Genomic DNA, 22595 nt, shown 5'->3' with positions numbered 1-22595 from the left:
GGTCAGTCAAACTTTAATAATATATTAAAAACCAGCGTGATGTGGGCGCGCATGGAGTCGTATATCAACATGGACGGAGCTGCGTGAAAAAAGCCACCCGGCCTCTTCGCGTAAACTTAAACTTACCTTAACCACTCGCTCATCTTTTCTTCATCCATCCCTTCGAGTTAGCTTTTATGATGACGCCGGCTGGAAAGGTCTCTTTTGGCAAGGTCTTCCTTTTGAATATCACCATGGGTGGAAGTTTCTGGCCATTAGCATGGCAAGCTAGAACCACAGTGAAGGATGACTTCTCATTCCCCGTGGTGCGAATATTCACCGTACGTGCTCCCGTTGTATCCACAGTGCGGTTCACAGGAATATCAGTTGCTGTGAAATAGTAATCCGTGTGCGGATGGAGAGATTGCGTCTTTTCATGAACCGGATCCCTGTCGTTTAGTAGGAGCCATTTTGTGGTCTTTACAGAAGTAAACACACAAAGGAAATGTACGGTAATATCCGCGCGCTTTTTCTTCTTCTACGCGGGCGGGTGGTTGCTTACAGTAGAAGAAGAAGCGCTTCCTGTTCTATCGGGGCGGGTGCTTACCTTGGCGGTTGCTTGCGTAGAAGAAGAAGCGCTTCCTGTTCTACGGGGAAAAAAGATGGCGGCTGTTTACCGTAGTTGCGAGACCGAAACTTTATGAAAATGAATCTTAATATTTATCCATATATAAAGCGCACCGGGTTATAAGGCGCACTGTCAGCTTTTGAGAAAATTTGTGGTTTTTAGGTGCGCCTTATAGTGCGGAAAATACGGTACCCTATAGACGCAACTATATGAGGTCAGTTATAGTTAAGAAAATATTTTCCATGCACAATTCATAGACAATATATCCTAAAAGGAGTTTACCAAAGTTGTACTAAGGAAAATTCTTCCCAAAAATTAAAATGAAACAAATGCAATTTAAAATAATTAATGGAAATTAGCCCTTTTTGAACTATGATGAATTTTGTATTTTATCATCTTGTTTATTTCTAATATTCCATTTATATTTGCTTTTTTTCTTTTCTTGGCATGTTCTGTTAAAGTAACAATTTGCTCAGCCTGACGTGTAAATTATTGAATATGTTTAAAATGCCTTGACTTTTATGTACATTGTGGATGTATGTTTGTTGTTCAATCAAAAAATAAACAAAAAGAAAACTATTTAAAAAAACAAATATTTTGTACATTAACAGGAATGTGTAACACACAAACAAAGGACAAACAATTAACAGATAACAAAAACCACATGTGCGAGGGATGACATTACAATAAAACAAAAGTAAATACAAAAGAACAAAAATAATAAAACAAAATAAACTCCCTCTACATCGAATTGCCGCCGCTACATATAGCAATCAAGAATATTTCAGTTGTTTTTATCCTTCTTTGTGGGGACATTGTTGATTGTCATGTCATGTTCGGATGTACTTTGTGGACGCCGTCTTTGCTCCACAGTAAGTCTTTGCTGTCGTCCAGCATTTTGTTTTTGTCTCCTTTGTAGCCAGTTCAGTTTGAGTTTCGTTCTGCATAGCCTTCCCTAAGCTTCAATGCCTTTTCTTAGGGGGCACTCACCTGTTGTTTATTTTTGGTTTAAGCATTAGACGCCTTTTTACCTGCACACTGCCTCCCGCTGTTTCCCACATCTACAAAGCAATTAGCTAGCGGCTGCCACCTACTGATATGGAAGAGTATTACACGGTTACTCTGCCGAGCTCTTGACAACACCGACACTCAACAGCAACACATCATTTGCATACTATAATTACTGGTTTGCAAAGAATATTTTTAACCCAAATAGGTGAAAATAGATAATCTCCCACGGCACAGTGGTTGAAAAACACTGCTTTAATGAACCATTTACGATATAACCTTCTTAAAAACCTCTTGTATATATGTACTATGCAGTTTTAAGTGTGTATTAGTTTTATATCGGTCCTGTCAGTACCTCTTTTTTTACAGCAGGTGGCTCCCTTGTCCACGGTACAAAAAAGCCAGGTCCATCCATTTTCTACCGCTTGTCCCTTTTGGGGTGGCGGGGGGTGCTGGAGCCTAAAGGTCATGGTAGTAAATGTGTGAGCGGTAAAATAGCTGAAGAAATGGCAATAAAATCAGTAATACACAAAGCTATAGTTGGGATCAGCAAACTAGCAGATATGTCGTCCACATGCACAGATGCTCTGAAACTATTTCAGGCTATCACGACTTAAGGGAATTACACAAATACAAATAAATCTTACAGCCGTGTGCCTTTAATTCGGCCACAACTCTACATTTATAAAAAGGTATGTTGCAATTAAATTAATAAAAGCATACTTTCCCGACAACCACGATGGGAACACTTTCACACATGTACATTTCACCAGCTAATTTTCTAATCGGGTATCTTAAAACTAATTAATAAGTCAATAAATGTTTGTTTTTAAAATTTAATTGTGTACACACAATATATGCACAAACATGTGTACAATAGAGGGAAAATGTCCCTAACTGGGCCCCATATTGGGTGGCGAAGGCTCCATCAGGACACGGAAGACTGGTCCACTGTTAAAAAGTCCACTTCACTTGCTCTTCTTATAGTCCTCCAGGTGGACCAGGATCCATCCGGAGGGTCCCAGGATGGCAACGGAGAACACAGTCATGGCAATCACCGTTTCCTGGGCAACAAACACATGACACATTTGCACCGTGCTTTCGCTGAAATCCCTAAGTCGTGATTCTCAAACTATGTACGCCAAATAATCACTTGATTAAAGAACAGTGTTTTATGTTACTATATTCAAACACAGTCAGGGCTCAAATGTAACCACGACCGCCCGTCATTTGCCGTAACGCCCTAAAAAGTTGACCAACGTCTTCGGCAAGAACACGCCGTGACCACACTTGACTTTTTACTCGTTAATTGTCGAGGGATGTAACAATAAACGGTGTAATGATAATTTGCGATAAAAATCCCGACGGTTAGTAATAAGTCTAATTTTTAATTACCGAAAAAACTTCATTTATTAGAGCATTTTAGGCAACAGGAAGTCAGGCGCATGCACACTAGCGTCGCTTGGCTTGATAATGATGGCGGACTAACTACACAGACTTTGCTCCGGAGATTCCACCTCGGAGTAAACGGAGCCAAACGCTTGGTTTAACCTCATCTTCCCTCGCTTCCCGCCGTGTGTTTAAGAGCGCACTGCTGTGTTTGGATGGAGACAGGTGTGGACAATATCCATACCTGCCAACTTTTGAAATCAGAAAAACCTAGTAGCCAGGGTCCAGGGGCCGCAGGCCCCGGTAGGTCCAGGACAAAGTCCTGGTGGGGGGTTCAGCTTCGCCCCCCCGACGCAAAATGATTATTAGCATTCAGACAGGTTAAAATGTTGCTAAAACCATCACTTTTCTATCAGTCACAGTGACTTTTCAAAACAAAAATATTACAGCAAAAATCATATGGGTTGATTGACATGTTTATTCTGTAAGCTAACTTCAATAGTTTGAAATTATTTTGACAGTTAATGCCAGTTATCCTGTCAACCTTTCACAAGACTTCAATTTGTTAATTGAAAGTATAAACGGTATAAACACTTTTTACAGTAAACAAATGGTAAAACAGTACTAAACAATTCCATAAAAAAAAAAATTGGTATCATTATTAACTTTCTGTCCAAGCTTGTATAATCTACTTCCTTGTTCAATTGTAAAAAATATTCTGTGCCTAAAATTCACATTTCTATCACAATTATCATACTGTAAACATGGTAAGCTAACTTCATTAAAATTAATAGTCCTGTCAATAGCATGGAATTACAATTCAAATGTAGTTTTTTTGTAAGCCTTTCAAAAGAATTCAAAATATGAAAAATTAATGAAAATGAATTGAAGCCATCAGACACTTGAAAAGTGGCACATCACATCTCTAATGTAATCATTTGAACTTTTCAACAGAAATAGCACTGCAAAAATATTAAGGACATACTTCTGTATTTTGGTAGTTATGCTGTCAACATTTAACAAGATTTCTTCAACTTGGACTTGAAAGCATAAATAGTATAAACACTTTTAACAGTATAACAGTACTAAACAATTCCAATAGATAACATTGGTGTCATTACCTTTTTGTGGCTAAAATCCAAATTTAGCAACGGCATTAGACTTGTGTTTTTTTGTCCCAACGTGGTCTTTTACATCGCTAATTCCTCCGTGTCCGATCGAAAAATCTTGTCTGCACAAGGTGCAATTCGTGTAGTTTTCACCCTTTTTGGAACGGATAATTATTCCCGGATAGGCTTTTGAATATTCTTCATGGAATGACTGCAGTTTTCTTTTCGGTTTAAGACTCGTTTGCGATTTTTCTCCGGCTGATTCCATGATCGTTCGCTCGTTTGGAAACAATGGCAACTGGTGCCTCGTGCTTGGCAGCGGTGCTATAAATAGTCTCGCGCATGGCATTCGGAATGGCTTGATAGGAAGTTACGGGAAGCAGTGTCGATTATCATTGTTGTTACGCGATTTCGTGAATAAAACTTTAAAAAAAAAAATTTTTTTCATTAATGAAAAACCATATTTTTTATCACTGCAACCGTAACCCGGAATAGGTTGATGAAAACCGTACTAATTACGGGAAAACCTGGGTAGTTGGCAGGTATGAATATCGTCCCCACACTAAAAGTATACAGAAAACTATTTGATGTTGCTTTTATTTTCTCAATACAGCGTCCATCAGCTGCTGTGACTGAGAGTTAATGATGTGAGTAGGGCTGCAACTAACAACTAATTTGACAATCGATTAATCTGTCGATTATTACTTCAATTAATCGATTAATAATCGGATAAAAGAGACAAACTACATTTCTATCCTTTCCAGTATTTTATTGGAAAAAAAACCAGCATACTAGCACCATACTTATTTTTATTATTGTTTCTCAGCTGTTTGTAAATATTGCAGTTTATAAATAAAGTTTTATAAAAAAATAAAAATAAATAAATAAAAAATATAAATAAAAAGTAGCCTCTGCGCATGCGCTTAGCATAGATCCAACGAATCGATGACTAAATTAATCGCCAACTATTTTTATAATCGATTAGTTGTTGCAGCCCTAGATGTGAGGAAACATGCAGCAGGCGATGTGTCGTGAACGTTGTCACAACTTGTTTATAAAGTCTTTACTTTGTTGACTGGGATGTCCACTCCTCCTTTATTTAAAGGGGAACATTATCAGCAGACCTATGTAAGCGTCAATATATACCTTGATGTTGCAGAAAAAAGACCATATATTTTTTTAACCGATTTCCGAACTCTAAATGGGTGAATTTTGGCGAATTAAACGCCTTTCTAATATTCGCTCTCGGAGCGATGACGTCACAACGTGGCGTCACCTCGGGAAGCAATCCGCCATTTTCTCAAACACCGAGTCAAATCAGCTCTGTTATTTTCCGTTTTTTTCGACTGTTTTCCGTACCTTGGAGACATCATGCCTCGTCGGTGTGTTGTCGGAGGGTGTAACAACACCAACAGGGACGGATTCAAGTTGCACCAGTGGCCCAAAGATGCCAAAGTGGCAAGAAATTGGACGTTTGTTCCGCACACTTTACCGACGAAAGCTATGCTACGACAGAGATGGCAAGAATGTGTGGATATCCTGCGACACTCAAAGCAGATGCATTTCCAACCATAAAGTCAAAGAAATCTGCCGCCAGACCCCCATTGAATCTGCCGGAGTGTGTGAGCAATTCAGGGACAAAGGACCTCGGTAGCACGGCAAGCAATGGCGGCAGTTTGTTCCCGCAGACGAGCGAGCTAAACCCCCTATCGACCGTAGCTTCCCTGGCCTGCTGACATCAACTCCAAAACTGGACAGATCAGCTTTCAGGAAAAGAGAGCGGATGAGGGTATGTCTACAGAATATATTAATTGATGAAAATTGGGCTGTCTGCACTCTCAAAGTGCATGTTGTTGCCAAATGTATTTCATATGCTGTAAACCTAGTTCATAGTTGTTAGTTTCCTTTAATGCCAAACAAACACATACCAATCGTTGGTTAGAAGGCGATCGCCGAATTCGTCCTCGCTTTCTCCCGTGTCGCTGGCTGTCGTGTTGTTTTCGTCGGTTTCGCTTGCATACGGTTCAAACCGATATGGCTCAATAGCTTCAGTTTCTTCTTCAATTTGGTTTTCGCTACCTGCCTCCACACTACAACCATCCGTTTCAATACATGCGTAATCTGTTGAATCGCTTAAGCCGCTGAAATCCGAGTCTGAATCCGAGCTAATGTCGCTATAGCTTGCTGTTCTATCCGCCATGTTTGTTTGTGTTGGCTTCACTATGTGACGTCACAGGAAAATGGACGGGTGTATATAACGATGGTTAAAATCAGGCACTTTGAAGCCTTTTTTAGGGATATTGCGTGATGGGTAAAATTTTGAAAAAAACTTCGAAAAATATAATAAGCCACTGGGAACTGATTTTTAATGGTTTTAACCCTTCTGAAATTGTGATAATGTTCCCCTTTAACTGTGCCAGTGTTCAAATAACATCAATACTAGCTAAAATGTTTTGCCATCTCATCGAACTGAACGCAGGCTGTGAAGATTGTGTATTCGATTATAAAAATAGTTGGCGATTAATTCGTTGGATCTATGCTATGCGCATGCGCACAGGCTACGTTTTTTTCTTTTCTTTTTCTTTTATTAATAAACTGCGACATTTACAAACAGCTGAGAAACAATAATCAAAATAATAGGGGTGTAATGGTACGTGTATTTGTATCGAACCGTTTCGGTACGGGGGTTTCGGTTCGGTGCACCGAACGAGTTTCCACACGGACAAAATAAGTAGCTTACTACACGTTGTGTAAACAATACTCAAAATGCCGGACATTTGAGGCATTTAAGAAACTACGCAAAAGAGGACATGTCCGGTGAAAAGAGGACGTATGGTCAGGACCTAGCCCGTTAGCTGCTAGCATGTTAGCAAAAGAGGACATGTCCGGTGATAGCATGCTAGCAGCTAACGGGCTAGGTCCTGACCATATGTCCTCATTTGCGGAGCTGTCCGGGTGGTGTTTCTTAAATGCCTCAAATGTCCGGCATTTTGAGTTAGGGTTGCGTGTATTTTCAATGTACGTTCAGGGTTAAAAAGGTTAAAATGACAACAAATTGTGCGTGCAGCAGCATTGGTGAGGGAGGGGCAGAGACAGAGAGAGAGTTATGATAAACGCTAGTGATGGGTCCGGCAACACCGATGCATCGGCGCATGCGTCGAGCTCATAGAACAAAACCCTGTGTCGGTGCGCGTACCGCTTTTAGAAAGTCACGTGACCGATCATGAGCTGTTTTGGTCACGTGACCGATACGCCAACTGTGTCGCCTCCTCTGTGCCCTGTGAGCGGGTCTTTTCCACAGCCGGAGAAATAATAACTAAGAAGGGAAATCGTCTAAAATGTAATACGTCGGAAAAACTTTTTTTTTTTTTTATAAAAATGTGTAAAAAAATAAAATTAAAAAAATTCCCAGTCCACAATCATCCACAACACGTTCTCTTAGATTTCCATGTTATGATACATGTTCACATTATTTATTGACTGTATCTAAAAAAGATAAACATATATTTTTATTTAAATGAAGATATGAAATAATCCTAAATGAAATACAATGACTTGGTTTATATTATTGTATATACTAGGGCAGGGGTCACCAACGCGGTGCCCGCGGGCACCAGGTAGCCCGTAAGGACCAGATCAGTCGCCCGCTGGCCTGTTCTAAAAATAGCTCAAAGAGCAGCACTTACCAGTGAGCTGCCTCTATTTTTTTAATTTTATTTATTTACTAGCAAGCTGGTCTCGCTTTGCTTGACATTTTTAATTCTAAAAGAGACAAAACTCAAATAGAATTTGAAAATCCAAGAAAATATTTTAAAGACTTGGTCTTCACTTGGAATAAGCGGTAGAAAATGGATGGATGGATGGGTCTTCACTTGTTTAAATAAATTCATTTATTTTTTACTTTGCTTCTCATTACTTTTAGAAATACAATTTTAGAGAAAAAATACAACCTTAAAAATGATTTTAGGATTTTTAAACAAATATACCTTTTTACCTTTTAAATTTCTTCCTCTTTTTTCCTGACAATTTAAACCAATGTTCAAGTAAATTTTTTTATTTTTTATTGTAAAGAATAATAAATATTTTAGCTTCTGGTTTTTCGACAAATAATATTTGTGAAATATTTCTTCAAACTTACTATGATTAAAATTCAAAAAAATTATTCTGGCAAATCTAGAAAATCTGTAGAATCAAATTTAAATCTTATTTCAAAGTATTTTGAATTTCTTTTAAAATTTTTGTTCTGGAAAATCTAGAAGAAATACTGATTTGTCTTTGTTAGAAATATAGCTTGGTCCAATTTGTTAAATATTCTAACAAAGTGCAGATTGGATTTTAACCAATTTAAAACATGTCATCAAAATTCTAAAATGTATCTTAATCAGGAAAAATGACTAATGATGTTCCATAAATTATTTTAATTTTTTTCAAAAAGATTCAAATAAGCTAGTTTTTTTCTTCTTTTTGTCGGTTGAATTTTGAATTTTAAAGAGTCGAAATTGAAGATAAACTATGTTTCAAAATTTTATTTTAAATTTTTTCATGTTTTCTCCTCTTTTAAACCGTTCAATTAAGTGTTTTTTTCATCATTTATTCTCTACAAAAAAACCTTCCGTAAAAGGAAAAAAAAATGTACGATGGAATGACAGACATAAATACCCATTTTTTTTATATATATGAATTTATTTATTTAGCTATTCTTGTTTAAATCACACTTACGTGTAACTTACAAATGACAATATATTTATTTATTTAAGTGTGTATCAAACTGGTAGCCCTTCGCATTAATCAGTACCCAAGAAGTAGTTTTTGGTTTCAAAAAGGTTGGTGACCCCTGTACTAGGGCATCAAATCAGTGTCAGTTGAGTCGGTCCATAGGTTGCCTGTAGGGATTTTTAATGTCCAGCAGATGTCAGTATTTAGTGACACAGTATCGACACAGTATCAATACAGTTTTGCAATGTGTCGAAACGCTTCATGACGCCTCATCAACCCATCACTAATATATATATATATATATATATATATAATATATATATATATATATATGATGAGTGTTGCAGTGACAACGTCAACACTCAACTAGCTTCAGGATCAAAGTGCAATGGAACTACCGGGGTAGAAAGGTCATTCGGATATTTTTTAATCGCAGGAAATTAAATAAACACATTTTCCAAACCCAAAGGTTATTTAAACTATCCGTGTAAAAATGTGCACATTTAACAGAGAAGCAGTTCGTGACTTTGACAGTCAAGGACAGCTAGCATTAGCACGTTAGCACGGAGAGTCGACGCCAAGTGCTCGACTTACCATAGGGCCGATGTTGTCCTTGGCGGGTTTTGTGTAGATGTTTGCCCGCTGGATGACGGTTTGCCCCCGCAGAGTGGGAGTGAGACGGGTGGCGATGGTTCTTAGAAGGCCGGACATGTTAGTGCTGGGGAGGTCTTTTTGAGTGTCGCTTCGGAGGTGCCTTTTCTTAATGACGTCACTTCCGTTGTTTGCCACATGGAATATGCCCAGTGTCACAGCGCCGCCCTACTGTCTCGGAGAATATGTCATGATGGAGGGCTTTTTCAAAACAATGTTATTCTAGTACATTAGATGTCTAAAGACACATCTTACATATCAGCTTTGTGATGCAATCATGCAAAACACTAAGTAACAAAAATAAGTACAACAAAACTAAAAAGTTTACTAAAAGTAAAAGTAAAAGTTAAAAAAAAAGTTTAAAAAAAAAGTAAAAGTAAAAGTTTACTTAAAGTAACAAAACTAAGTAAAAAAAAACGCTAAGTAACTATACAAGTTGTTTTAATAAACTTTTAAATGAAAATATAATTATAATATAATAGCTTCAATAAATAATTGTACAAACAGCATTACTGTCCAAACAGAAAAACAAACAAAAAAAACCCCATGAAATATAAGATACCAAACAGATCTGGAAGTCGGTTCTGATACCACTGACTTATTTCCGATCCAATACCAAGTAAAACTTAGGCTGGTATCGGCGATACCGATCCGATACCAATATTGTGTGCAAATATATCTAAAGCGTCTGCAAACAATTTAAAAGTTGTGTATTTTCAGATAATAACAAATCTAAAAACAAAACAAAAACATGAAATATAAGTTACCAAACAGATCTGGAAGTCGGTTCTGATACCACTTATTTATTTCTGATCCAATACCAAGTAAAATTTAGGCTGGTATCGGCCATACCGATCTGATACCAATACCAATCTGATACCAATACCTTGTGCAGATATATCTAAAGTGTCTGCAAAAAATGTAAAAGTTGTGTATTTTTAGATAGTAAAAAATCTGAACCCCCCCCCCCCCAAAAAAAACAGTCAAGATGTAAAAAAAATTAAAAAAGCAAAATATTGGAATGTAGTTGCAATATTTAAACTAATGACAATAATATTCCTAGTCACATATTACACTTTTTGTTTTGTTTTTTACATTTCTTGTTATTTTTCATGTCACAAAGGTTTTACTTCAGAAACCATTCATGTGACATAGCACGTTGTTAACAACACACTTTTTGACAACCTTTATTCAACGTTGATTTAACATTGAAATTTGGTCATTTCCCAACCAATATTCTACAACACTAATACAACATTAAAACAACACACTTTTTGACAAGGTTTAATCAACGTCGGGTCGTGACGTTGATTTGACATTGAAATGTGGTCATTTCCCAACCAACAACGTGGATCCAACGTCAGACATCAACTTTTTTGTCCAATTCCAAACACAACTATTTAGAAGTCACTTTTAAAGGACGTGTACGTACAATCAAGGTTGCATCAATGTCTTGTGCCTGCTGGGTTAGATTTCAGCCAACAGTTGATGTATGCCAAGGCTAGTGTTAGTGTTGTACGACATGTACTCGTGTGACATGTTAACAATACTTTGTTTTTTTCCCTATGTTGGGTATTTGCACATGTAAAAAGTGTCTCCACGTGAGGGTTAATCGCCTTATGCAGAACCCCGCTGCACATTATTGCCACTAGTTCCCCGGCAACAGAGAGCAGTGGTATGTAATAATCCTTCTCTCCTCTTTACAACATTTCCTCTCCTATTGCAGGACAATAAAAGGAGCCTTCAGATTTGAACGATTCACAGCGTTTTGAAGTCGGCGCAGCACGTTGTGTTCTTGTCACAGGCTTGCTTGATAAAATGGTGGCTGACGCGGGATTGAACGTCTCAAGCGATGATGCACCTTATGGCGGAGAAAGTGCCTTTTCCCAGACGGAGCACAACATAGTGGCTGGATACCTAATTACTGCAGGTAATCAATAACCTGCACACCATCACTACTTGTCTACATTGATTGGTGTGACATTGCTTGCTTTTGTTTAGTTGCTGTTCTCCAAAGAACTACTTTCATGTGCTGATCAGAATCATGATTTAATAACATGGATCAATTCACCTTTGTTTGTTTTACAAACCCCGTTTCCATATGAGTTGGGAAATTGTGTTAGATGTAAATATAAACGGAATACAATGATTTGCAAATCATTTTCAACCCATATTCAGTTGAATATGCTACAAAGACAACATATTTGATGTTCAAACTCATAAACTTTATTTTTTTTTTTTGCAAATAATAATTAACTTTAGAATTTGATGGCAGCAACACGTGACAAAGAAGTTGGGAAAGGTGGCAATAAATACTGATAAAGTTGAGGAATGCTCATCAAACACTTATTTGGAACATCCCACAGGTGTGCAGGCTAATTGGGAACAGGTGGGTGCCATGATTGGGTATAAAAGTAGATTCCATGAAATGCTCAGTCATTCACAAACAAGGATGGGGCGAGGGTCACCACTTTGTCAACAAATGCGTGAGCAAATTGTTGAACAGTTTAAGAAAAACCTTTCTCAACCAGCTATTGCAAGGAATTTTAGGGATTTCACCATCTACGCTCCGTAATATCATCAAAGGGTTCAGAGAATCTGGAGAAATCATTGCACGTAAGCAGTGACCTTCGATCCCTCAGGCTGTACTGCATCAACAAGCGACATCAGTGTGTAAAGGATATCACCACATGGGCTCAGGAACACTTCAGAAACCCACTGTCAGTAACTACAGTTGGTCGCTACATCTGTAAGTGCAAGGTAAAACTCTCCTATGCAAGGCGAAAACCGTTTATCAACAACACCCAGAAACGTCGTCGGCTTCGCTGGGCCCGAGCTCATCTAAGATGGACTGATACAAAGTGGAAAAGTGTTCTGTGGTCTGACGAGTCCACATTTCAAATTGTTTTTGGAAACTGTGGGCGTCGTGTCCTCCGGACCAAAGAGGAAAAGAACCATCCGGATTGTTCTAGACGCAAAGTGTAAAAGGCAGCATGTGTGATGGTATGGGGGTGTATTAGTGCCCAAGACATGGGTAACTTACACATCTGTGAAGGCACCATTAATGCTGAAAGGTACATACAGGTTTTGGAGCAACATATGTTGCCATACAAGCAACGTTACCATGGACGCCCCTGCTTATTTCAGCAAGACAATGCCAAGCCATGTGTTACATCAACGTGGCTTCATAGTAAAAGAGTGCGGGTACTGGACTGGCCAAGAATTCCACTTCAAAAATGTGTCTCCTCAGTTCCCAAACCTTTACTGAGTGTTGTTAAAAGGAAAGGCCATGTAACACAGTGGTGAACATGCCCTTTCCCAACTACTTTGGCACGTGTTGCAGCCATTAAATTCTAAGTTAATTATTATTTGCAAAAAAAAAAAAAAAAGTTTATGAGTTTAAACATCAAATATGTTGTCTTTGTAGCATATTCAACTGAATATGGGTTGAAAATGATTTGCAAATCATTGTATTCCGTTTATATTTACATCTAACACAATTTCCTAACTCATATGGAAACGGAGTTTGTAAATGCATGAGGTAGTTAGGACACACTTGTACATTTACAACGACTACATTTGACATAATATTACGTATTAGCGCTGGTTTTCTTCCCCATACCAAATAAAATTCAGGCTGATATCGGCGATACCAATCCGATAATTTGTGCAAATATACCTAGCGTGTCTGCTAAACTTGAAAAAGTTGTTTATTTTCTAATATTAACATGTCCATCTATAAAACAACAGTAATAATGTAGGGTAAAAAGGGCAACACATTGGAATGTAATTAAAAAAAGCTCAAATTTTAATAAACATACATACATACTGTTGCGTTTGGACCAGATGTTCCTCCCAGGGAATTTAAGTTGCTGGTCAATCCCAAGTTCTTTAGATGACACATAAGCTAATTAAGAAGGACCACCAGAGACAGAATAGGTATTTTGTAATTTATTTCCAAAGCCTTGGAAATAAACGTGAGACCAAATCCAGTACAGAAGCGCTCACTAGCGCAGCTAAAAATGGTCTAATCTAACATCACGGAAAACACTCTTCTATAATGTCTTCCTCGCCCCCACCCTCCAGAAGTAATCCAAACTTCCATTGTTCAACTCTGAGAAGAGACAGGACAGGATAAGATAAGAGAAAGGAGTATTTTTACTCCCTGCATTCCGATCTCAAGGTTGAAACACACAGTACTTGCAGACAACCAAAAAGAGAACTGGAAAAACACTAGCTGTTTGTAATATGACTATGAAAGTAAAAAGAAGTAACACACAAATATGGATATATGTAATTATCTGCCTCCGTCAATACATAAATATATATATATATATATATATGTATATATATATATATTATACTAAATACGTTAGGTCAGGAATGAACACAAGAGACTATATCATCCCTACAAGCCTGTTCCACAGGTTTCCCTAGTCGTCAGGGGACTCTATAAAGGAAACCTGCGAAACAGGCTTGTAGGGATGATATAGCCTATTGTGTTTTTTCCTGACCTAACGTATATTCCGCTCTACCCCGGTATTGAGCACTGTATAACGGATAAACCACAGAAACCTCAACTATATATATATATATATATATATATATATATATATATATATATATATATATATATATATATATATATATATATATATATATATATATATATATATATATTTGTTTTTTAAAGCTAAAAACATACATTATTTATACATAATACATAAAGAAAAAACTTTTTGTTATAGGTGATTTACTATATTATTATTAATAATTAATATATATATATATATATTTATATATATATATATATATATATATATATATATATATTTATATATATATATATATATATTTATATATATATATATATATATATATTTATTTACATATATATATATATATATATATATATATATATATATATATATATATATATATGTATATATATAGTAGGGATGATATAGCCTCTTGTGTTTATATATATATATATATATATATATATATATATATATATATATATAGTAGGGATGATATAGCCTCTTGTGTTTATATATATATATATATATATATATATATATATATATATATATATATATATATATATATATATATATATATATATATATATATATATATATATATATATATATATATATATATATATAGTAGGGATGATATAGCCTCTTGTGTTTATATATATGTATATACATATTATATATATATATATATATATATATATATATATATATATATATATAAATATATATATATATATATATATATATATATATATATATATATATAATGGCCCCCCCATACTTCATTTTTCAGTCAGCGGCTCTTGGTGGAAAACCCCAGATCCAAAACATTAGAAGCTCTCAAAATAGAAATAAAGTATACTTAAAATATAAACAAAGTTTAGTTAGTTAACTAAAAATTAAATGACTTTTTTGGCAAAAAAAATACAATAACCATAATGAACACTGTTAAATGTGTAGCTGAACATAATTATTTTCATTAAGGCATCATTTTTGACGCACTATGTATGAAGTTACACAATCATGTTGTTGTTTACATTCTATTCTTTAATGGGAAAAACTAACTGTAAAAATGTAAAAAGAAAGATAAACAAACATCTGTTTGTAATGAGAAAAAGCTGAAACGTTGTAATTATTATTAATCTGATACTGAAGTCACCTATAATACATAGCTGAAACAATGTCAGCTTTTAGCATTTTTTTTTTTTTAATATAATGATATCAACATGGCTCCTTCATACTTTTCAGTATGCAGCCCTTGGTAGAAAAAGTTTGGACACTAATACAGAACCCTGAGGTACACCCTTTACATAACTGGTACTTTGGGTCGATCCAGCCACTTACCAAACTCAGCTGAGGTAGCTTCTAGCTCACCTTTGGGGGTAACACATTGGTAGTACTAATCAAGCATGGAGAGATGGACTTGGAATTTCCAAAGTGACCTGTTTCCTTTGGCTCTTTTCAGGTGTCATCAGTCTACTGAGCAACATTGTCGTCCTTCTCATGTTTGTCAAGTTCAAGGAGCTCCGCACTGCCACCAATTTCATCATCATCAACCTGGCTTTTACTGACATCGGAGTGGCTGGGATTGGTTACCCCATGTCTGCAGCCTCGGACATCCACGGGAGCTGGAAGTTTGGGTACACTGGTTGCCAGGTGGGTGACATTCTTTTTGGCAGCGTCCTAAGCACTGTTACTTGTATTGATTACTTTTACACAGGTTTTCAATGAACAACATATAGGTCAACAATAAACACCTTTATAATTATGCACTGACCCTTTGCGAGGCTACACTGAACAAACAATATGAACGCAACACATTCGGTTTTGCTCCCGTTTTTCATGAATTGAACTTCCATCCATCCATCCATCCATCTTCTTCCGCTTATCCGAGGTCGGGTCGCGGGGGCAGCAGCTTAAGCAGGGAAGCCCAGACTTCCCTCTCCCCAGCCACTTCATCCAGCTCTTCCTGTGGGACCCCGAGGCGTTCCCAGGCCAGCCGGGAGACATAGTCTTCCCAACGTGTCCTGGGTCTTCCCCGCGGCCTCCTACCGGTGGGACGTGCCCTAAACACCTCCCTAGGGAGGCGTTCGGGTGGCAATCCTGACCAGATGCCCGAACCACCTCATCTGGCTCCTCTCCATGTGGAGGAGCAGCGGCTTTACTTTGAGCTCCTCCCGGATGACAGAGCTTCTCACCCTATCTCTAAGGGAGAGCCCCGCCACCCGGCGGAGGAAACTCATTTCGGCCGCTTGTACCCGTGATCTTGTCCTTTCGGTCATGACCCAAAGCTCATGACCATAGGTGAGGATGGGAACGTAGATCGACCGGTAAATTGAGAGCTTTGCCTTCCGGCTCAGCTCCTTCTTCACCACAACGGATCGATACAGCGTCTGCATTACTGAAGACGCCGCACCGATCCGCCTGTCGATCTCACGATCCACTCTTCCCCCACTCGTGAACAAGACTCCGAGGTACTTGAACTCCTCCACTTGGGGCAAGATCTCCTCCCCAACCCGGAGATGGCACTCCACCCTTTTCCGGGCGAGAACCATGGACTCGGACTTGGAGGTGCTGATTCTCATCCCAGTCGCTTCACACTCAGCTGCGAACCGATCCAGCGAGAGCTGAAGATCCTGGCCAGATGAAGCCATCAGGACCACATCATCTGCAAAAAGCAGAGACCTAATCCTGCAGCCACCAAACCAGATCCCCTCAACGCCTTGACTGCGCCTAGAAATTCTGTCCATAAAAGTTATGAACAGAATGGGTGACAAAGGGCAGCCTTGAACTTAAATATCTAAAAACAAATACACAAAATACTTACCCCTCTCAAATTCTATTCACAAATCTCTCTAAATCTGTGTTAGTGAGCATTTCTTCTTTGCAAAAATAATCCATTCTACCTCACAGATGTGGCATATACGAAAGTATAACAAGAAATACAAATTAGGATATTTGCAGTCAGTCATAACATCTTCGTTTTGTCACAGAGGACATGACCTCGGTGGTAGTAGGGTGTCAGAGGCAGATATTTACATCCATCCATCCATCCATCTTCTTCCGCTTATCCGAGGTCGGGTCGCGGAGGCAGCAGCTTAAGCAGGGAAGCCCAGACTTTCCTCTCCCCAGCCACTTCATCCAGCTCTTCCTGTGGGACCCCGAGGTGTTCCCAGGCCAGCCGGGAGACATAGTCTTCCCAACGTGTCCTGGGTCTTCCCCGCGGCCTCCTACCGGTGGGACGTGCCCTAAACACCTCCCTAGGGAGGCGTTCGGGTGGCATCCTGACCAGATGCCCGAACCACCTCATCTGGCTCCTCTCCATGTGGAGGAGCAGCGGCTTTACTTTGAGCTCCCCCCCGGATGGCAGAGCTTCTCACCCTATCTCTAAGGGAGAGCCCCGCCACCCGGCGGAGGAAACTCATTTCGGCCGCTTGTACCCGTGATCTTGTCCTTTCGGTCATAACCCAAAGCTCATGACCATAGGTGAGGATGGGAACGTAGATCGACCGGTAAATTGAGAGCGTTGCCTTCCGGCTCAGCTCCTTCTTCACCACAACGGATCGATACAGCGTCCGCATTACTGAAGACGCCGCACCGATCCGCCTGTCGATCTCACGATCCACTCTTCCCCCACTCGTGAACAAGACTCCGAGGTACTTGAACTCCTCCACTTGGGGCAAGATCTCCTCCCCAACCCGGAGATGGCACTCTACCCTTTTCCGGGCGAGAACCATGGACTCGGACTTGGAGGTGCTGATTCTCATCCCAGTCGCTTCACACTCGGCTGCGAACCGATCCAGTGAGAGCTGAAGATCCTGGCCAGATGAAGCCATCAGGACCACATCATCTGCAAAAAGCAGAGACCTAATCCTGCAGCCACCAAACCGGATCCCCTCAACGCCTTGACTGCGCCTAGAAATTCTGTCCATAAAAGTTATGAACAGAATCGGTGACAAAGGGCAGCCTTGAACTTAAATATCTAAAAACAAATAGACAAAAGGCTTATTCCTCTCAAATTCTATTCACAAATCTCTCTAAATCTGTGTCAGTGAGCATTTCTTCTTTGCAAAAATAATCCATTCTATCTCACAGATGTGGCATATACGAAAGTATAACAAGAAATACAAATTAGGATATTTGCAGTCAGTCGTAGCATCTTTGTTTTGTCACAGAGGACATGACCTCGGTGGTAGTAGGGTGTCAGAGGCAGATATTTACATCCATCCATCCATCCATCTTCTTCCGCTTATCCGAGGTCGGGTCGCGGGGGCAGCAGCTTAAGCAGGGAAGCCCAGACTTCCCTCTCCCCAGCCACTTCATCCAGCTCTTCCTGTGGGACCCCGAGGCGTTCCCAGGCCAGCCGGGAGACATAGTCTTCCCAACGTGTCCTGGGTCTTCCCCGCGGCCTCCTACCGGTTGGACGTGCCCTAAACACCTCCCTAGGGAGGCGTTCGGGTGGCATCCTGACCAGATGCCCGAACCACCTCATCTGGCTCCTCTCCATGTGGAGGAGCAGCGGCTTTACTTTGAGCTCCTCCCGGATGGCAGAGCTTCTCACCCTATCTCTAAGGGAGAGCCCCGCCACCCGGCGGAGGAAACTCATTTGGGCCGCTTGTACCCGTGATCTTGTCCTTTCGGTCGTAACCCAAAGCTCATGACCATAGGTGAGGATGGGAACGTAGATCGACCGGTAAATTGAGAGCTTTGCCCCGGCTCAGCTCCTTCTTCACCACAACGGATCGATACAGCGTCCGCATTACTGAAGACGCCGCACCGATCCGCCTGTCGATCTCACGATCCACTCTTCCCTCACTCGTGAACAAGACTCCGAGGTACTTGAACTCCTCCACTTGGGGCAAGATCTCCTCCCCAACCCGGAGATGGCACTCCACCCTTTTCCGGGCGAGAACCATGGACTCGGACTTGGAGGTGCTGATTCTCATCCCAGTCGCTTCACACTCAGCTGCGAACCGATCCAGCGAGAGCTGAAGATCCTGGCCAGATGAAGCCATCAGGACCACATCATCTGCAAAAAGCAGAGACCTAATCCTGCAGCCACCAAACCAGATCCCCTCAACGCCTTGACTGCGCCTAGAAATTCTGTCCATAAAAGTTATGAACAGAATGGGTGACAAAGGGCAGCCTTGAACTTAAATATCTAAAAACAAATACACAAAATACTTACCCCTCTCAAATTCTATTCACAAATCTCTCTAAATCTGTGTTAGTGAGCATTTCTTCTTTGCAAAAATAATCCATTCTACCTCACAGATGTGGCATATACGAAAGTATAACAAGAAATACAAATTAGGATATTTGCAGTCAGTCATAACATCTTCGTTTTGTCACAGAGGACATGACCTCGGTGGTAGTAGGGTGTCAGAGGCAGATATTTACATCCATCCATCCATCCATCTTCTTCCGCTTATCCGAGGTCGGGTCGCGGGGGCAGCAGCTTAAGCAGGGAAGCCCAGACTTCCCTCTCCCCAGCCACTTCATCCAGCTCTTCCTGTGGGACCCCGAGGCGTTCCCAGGCCAGCCGGGAGACATAGTCTTCCCAACGTGTCCTGGGTCTTCCCCGCGGCCTCCTACCGGTTGGACGTGCCCTAAACACCTCCCTAGGGAGGCGTTCGGGTGGCATCCTGACCAGATGCCCGAACCACCTCATCTGGCTCCTCTCCATGTGGAGGAGCAGCGGCTTTACTTTGAGCTCCTCCCGGATGACAGAGCTTCTCACCCTATCTCTAAGGGAGAGCCCCGCCACCCGGCGGAGGAAACTCATTTCGGCCGCTTGTACCCGTGATCTTGTCCTTTCGGTCATGACCCAAAGCTCATGACCATAGGTGAGGATGGGAATGTAGATCGACCGGTAAATTGAGAGCTTTGCCTTCCGGCTCAGCTCCTTCTTCACCACAACGGATCGATACAGCGTCTGCATTACTGAAGACGCCGCACCGATCCGCCTGTCGATCTCACGATCCACTCTTCCCCCGCTCGTGAACAAGACTCCGAGGTACTTGAACTCCTCCACTTGGGGCAAGATCTCCTCCCCAACCCGGAGATGGCACTCCACCCTTTTCCGGGCGAGAACTATGGACTCGGACTTGGAGGTGCTGATTCTCATCCCAGTCGCTTCACACTCAGCTGCGAACCGATCCAGTGAGAGCTGAAGATCCTGGCCAGATGAAGCCATCAGGACCACATCATCTGCAAAAAGCAGAGACCTAATCCTGCAGCCACCAAACCAGATCCCCTCAACGCCTTGACTGCGCCTAGAAATTCTGTCCATAAAAGTTATGAACAGAATGGGTGACAAAGGGCAGCCTTGAACTTAAATATCTAAAAACAAATACACAAAATACTTACCCCTCTCAAATTCTATTCACAAATCTCTCTAAATCTGTGTTAGTGAGCATTTCTTCTTTGCAAAAATAATCCATTCTACCTCACAGATGTGGCATATACGAAAGTATAACAAGAAATACAAATTAGGATATTTGCAGTCAGTCATAGCATCTTCGTTTTGTCACAGAGGACATGACCTCGGTGGTAGTAGGGTGTCGGAGGCAGATATTTACATATACCGTATTTTCCGCACTATTAGCCGCACCTAAAAACCACAAATTTACTCAAAAGCTGACAGTGCGGCTTATAACCCGGTGCGCTTTATATATGGATTAATATTAAGATTCATTTTCATAAAGTTTAGGTCTCGCAACTACGGTAAACAGCCGCCATCTTTTTTCCCCGTAGAAGCGGAAGCGCTTCTTCTTCTTTTTTTTTTTTTTTTTTTTTTTTTTTTTTTTTTTTTTTTGTCCTGTCCAGCTTCTCAGGCAAATCATATAGTTGATGTAGATGCCCATGTCGGCTGTTCAGATTTACTTTACAAAAGAGAAGTGTAGGATACTTCTCTTGTTGCCTTATTTGTATTTGACTTTATTAAATGTATTTATATTATCATTTAGTGCAGCCGGGCCGGAGCAGGAGGGGATAGAAAGAGAAAAAAAAAGAAGACAGAGGGGGAAATTGTGGGGACAAGAGGGGGATTAGACAGAGAGACAAAAACAACAACAGCAAACAACAACAACAACAACAATAGAGCAACATCAGCAAATATGACATGTACAAATATGATGGTAAAAGTAATAGCAAATAAGCAGTTAGCGAAAAATAAAAAATAATACAGAAATGACAATGAGCATTATTACACTACAAATGGATCAATACAAATACCAATAGAAATAGCGCTATTGATAATGAACAATACCAATAATTTACCTTTATTATCAACAATACAGTTGTTTAAATACAACAATACATATACGTAATGATAACTTGAGATACGAAAGAATGCAGAAAAATGGAGGGGGAGAAAGAGAAGCAACCTACATTAACCTTGTAGATTGTTATAGTCACAATAGGTTAAGCTTTGTCAGTGTGCCATGTGTTACACCCAGTTTACCCTAGGGCAACAACGTTAATATATGTTTGATGAAACGTGATTATGTGCATGAGTGTAAGTATGCATATGTACTTGTATATGTACAGAATGTGTATATGTGTTTGTACAATGAATGTATATGTACAGAATGTGTATATGTGTTTGTACAGTGAATGTATATGTACAGTATGTGTATGTGTATGTTTGTATATTGAATGTGCGTGTGGATGTACGAACATTAGGTAGGTAAATATGTACTGTATTTGTGTATGTATGTGGGAGCGTAGGTACCTATGTACGTATGTGAGCATACGTGAATTTGCATGTACAATACATTCGACTCCCAGAGTGCGTGGGAGCCAGAGCACGGCCCCATCACCCCCGAGAGCCCAACCCACAAACAGGAGGCGTGGTGCCCAGGGAACCAGGGACCACCGCCCCCACGCAGCCAAGCCGGCCAGCGACAGGAACCCCAGAGCCCGACCCACCGTACCGCCCACAAGGGCCAGCAGCAGGCCGCAGACAGACGCACCCGGCAGAGGACAGGGCACGAGAAAAGCAGGGGACAGCCAGACCCCAAGCCAGCGAGAGACCACACCCCACACGGGCAGAAAGGCGAGACGCCCCGCCCGAAGGACCCAGAGACTCCCCGCAACCGGACGGGAAGACCGCCCCCGCCCCACCGGCAACCGGGCCCCCACGAGCCCACCCCCCACCCCCGGAGAGCGCGGCGAGGCCAGCCCCCGGCCACCCCACCCAAACCGGCCGCCGCAGGACCACCCAGGCACAGGGCCACGGGAACCACCCACCCCACCCGCAGGGACCCCAACGATGGAGATGGAACAACCAGCAACCGCCCCGCCGAGCCCCCCCCCTGAGGGAGGGGAAAAATTAAAAAATAATATTAATAAAATATATTTTAAAAATAAATAAATAAATAAATAAATTAATTAATTAATTAAAAAAAAAAAGAATTAAAAGAAGATCACAGACATGCTGACAAACAAGGTCACTACCCCAGCAACTGGCCGACTCGCAGCACCTCGGAATACCTTGCAGCACCAAGCTACCACAATAGACGCAGGGACTAGGCCCAACAGGCCCCAACCAAGACGGGCACCCGGAAGGGA

The 22595-nt window shown here is 40.6% G+C and overlaps 2 protein-coding genes across 2 annotated transcripts in view; one reads left to right on the top strand and one right to left on the bottom strand.

The window, feature by feature from the left end:
* Positions 1-2437: 2437 nt before the first annotated feature.
* Positions 2438-9608, bottom strand: LOC133623500 (cytochrome c oxidase subunit 8B, mitochondrial-like). Its single transcript, XM_061986709.1, has 2 exons — positions 9424-9608; positions 2438-2679 (listed from the first exon to the last, which is right to left on the bottom strand). Exons 1-2 carry the CDS (start codon positions 9538-9540, stop codon positions 2584-2586), a joined length of 213 nt encoding a protein of 70 aa, XP_061842693.1. The 5' UTR covers positions 9541-9608; the 3' UTR covers positions 2438-2583.
* A 1534-nt stretch (positions 9609-11142) lies between these two features.
* rrh (retinal pigment epithelium-derived rhodopsin homolog) overlaps positions 11143-22595 on the top strand; it is a 51686-nt gene continuing 40233 nt past the window's right edge. Inside the window, exons 1-3 of the mRNA XM_061986894.1 lie at positions 11143-11155; positions 11285-11410; positions 15487-15677. Of these exons, the coding sequence (XP_061842878.1) occupies positions 11299-11410; positions 15487-15677 (303 nt within the window). The 5' untranslated portion in view covers positions 11143-11155; positions 11285-11298. The remainder of the gene's footprint in view (positions 11156-11284; positions 11411-15486; positions 15678-22595) is intronic.

This window comes from Nerophis lumbriciformis, linkage group LG26 (assembly GCF_033978685.3).
Source record: "Nerophis lumbriciformis linkage group LG26, RoL_Nlum_v2.1, whole genome shotgun sequence".
NCBI classification, from domain to species: Eukaryota; Metazoa; Chordata; class Actinopteri; order Syngnathiformes; family Syngnathidae; genus Nerophis; species Nerophis lumbriciformis.
This window is presented reverse-complemented; position numbering and strand designations above follow the sequence as displayed.

What these genes read in the sequence shown, in the direction of transcription:
- LOC133623500 (XM_061986709.1), bottom strand. Translation starts at nt 9,540, where the DNA reads ATGTCCGGCCTTCTAAGAACCATCGCCACCCGTCTCACTCCCACTCTG. An exon ending in AGGACAACATCGGCCCTATG is followed by an intron (nt 2,680 to 9,423) that starts GTAAGTCGAGCA and finishes TTTGTTGCCCAG; the next exon opens with GAAACGGTGATTGCCATGAC.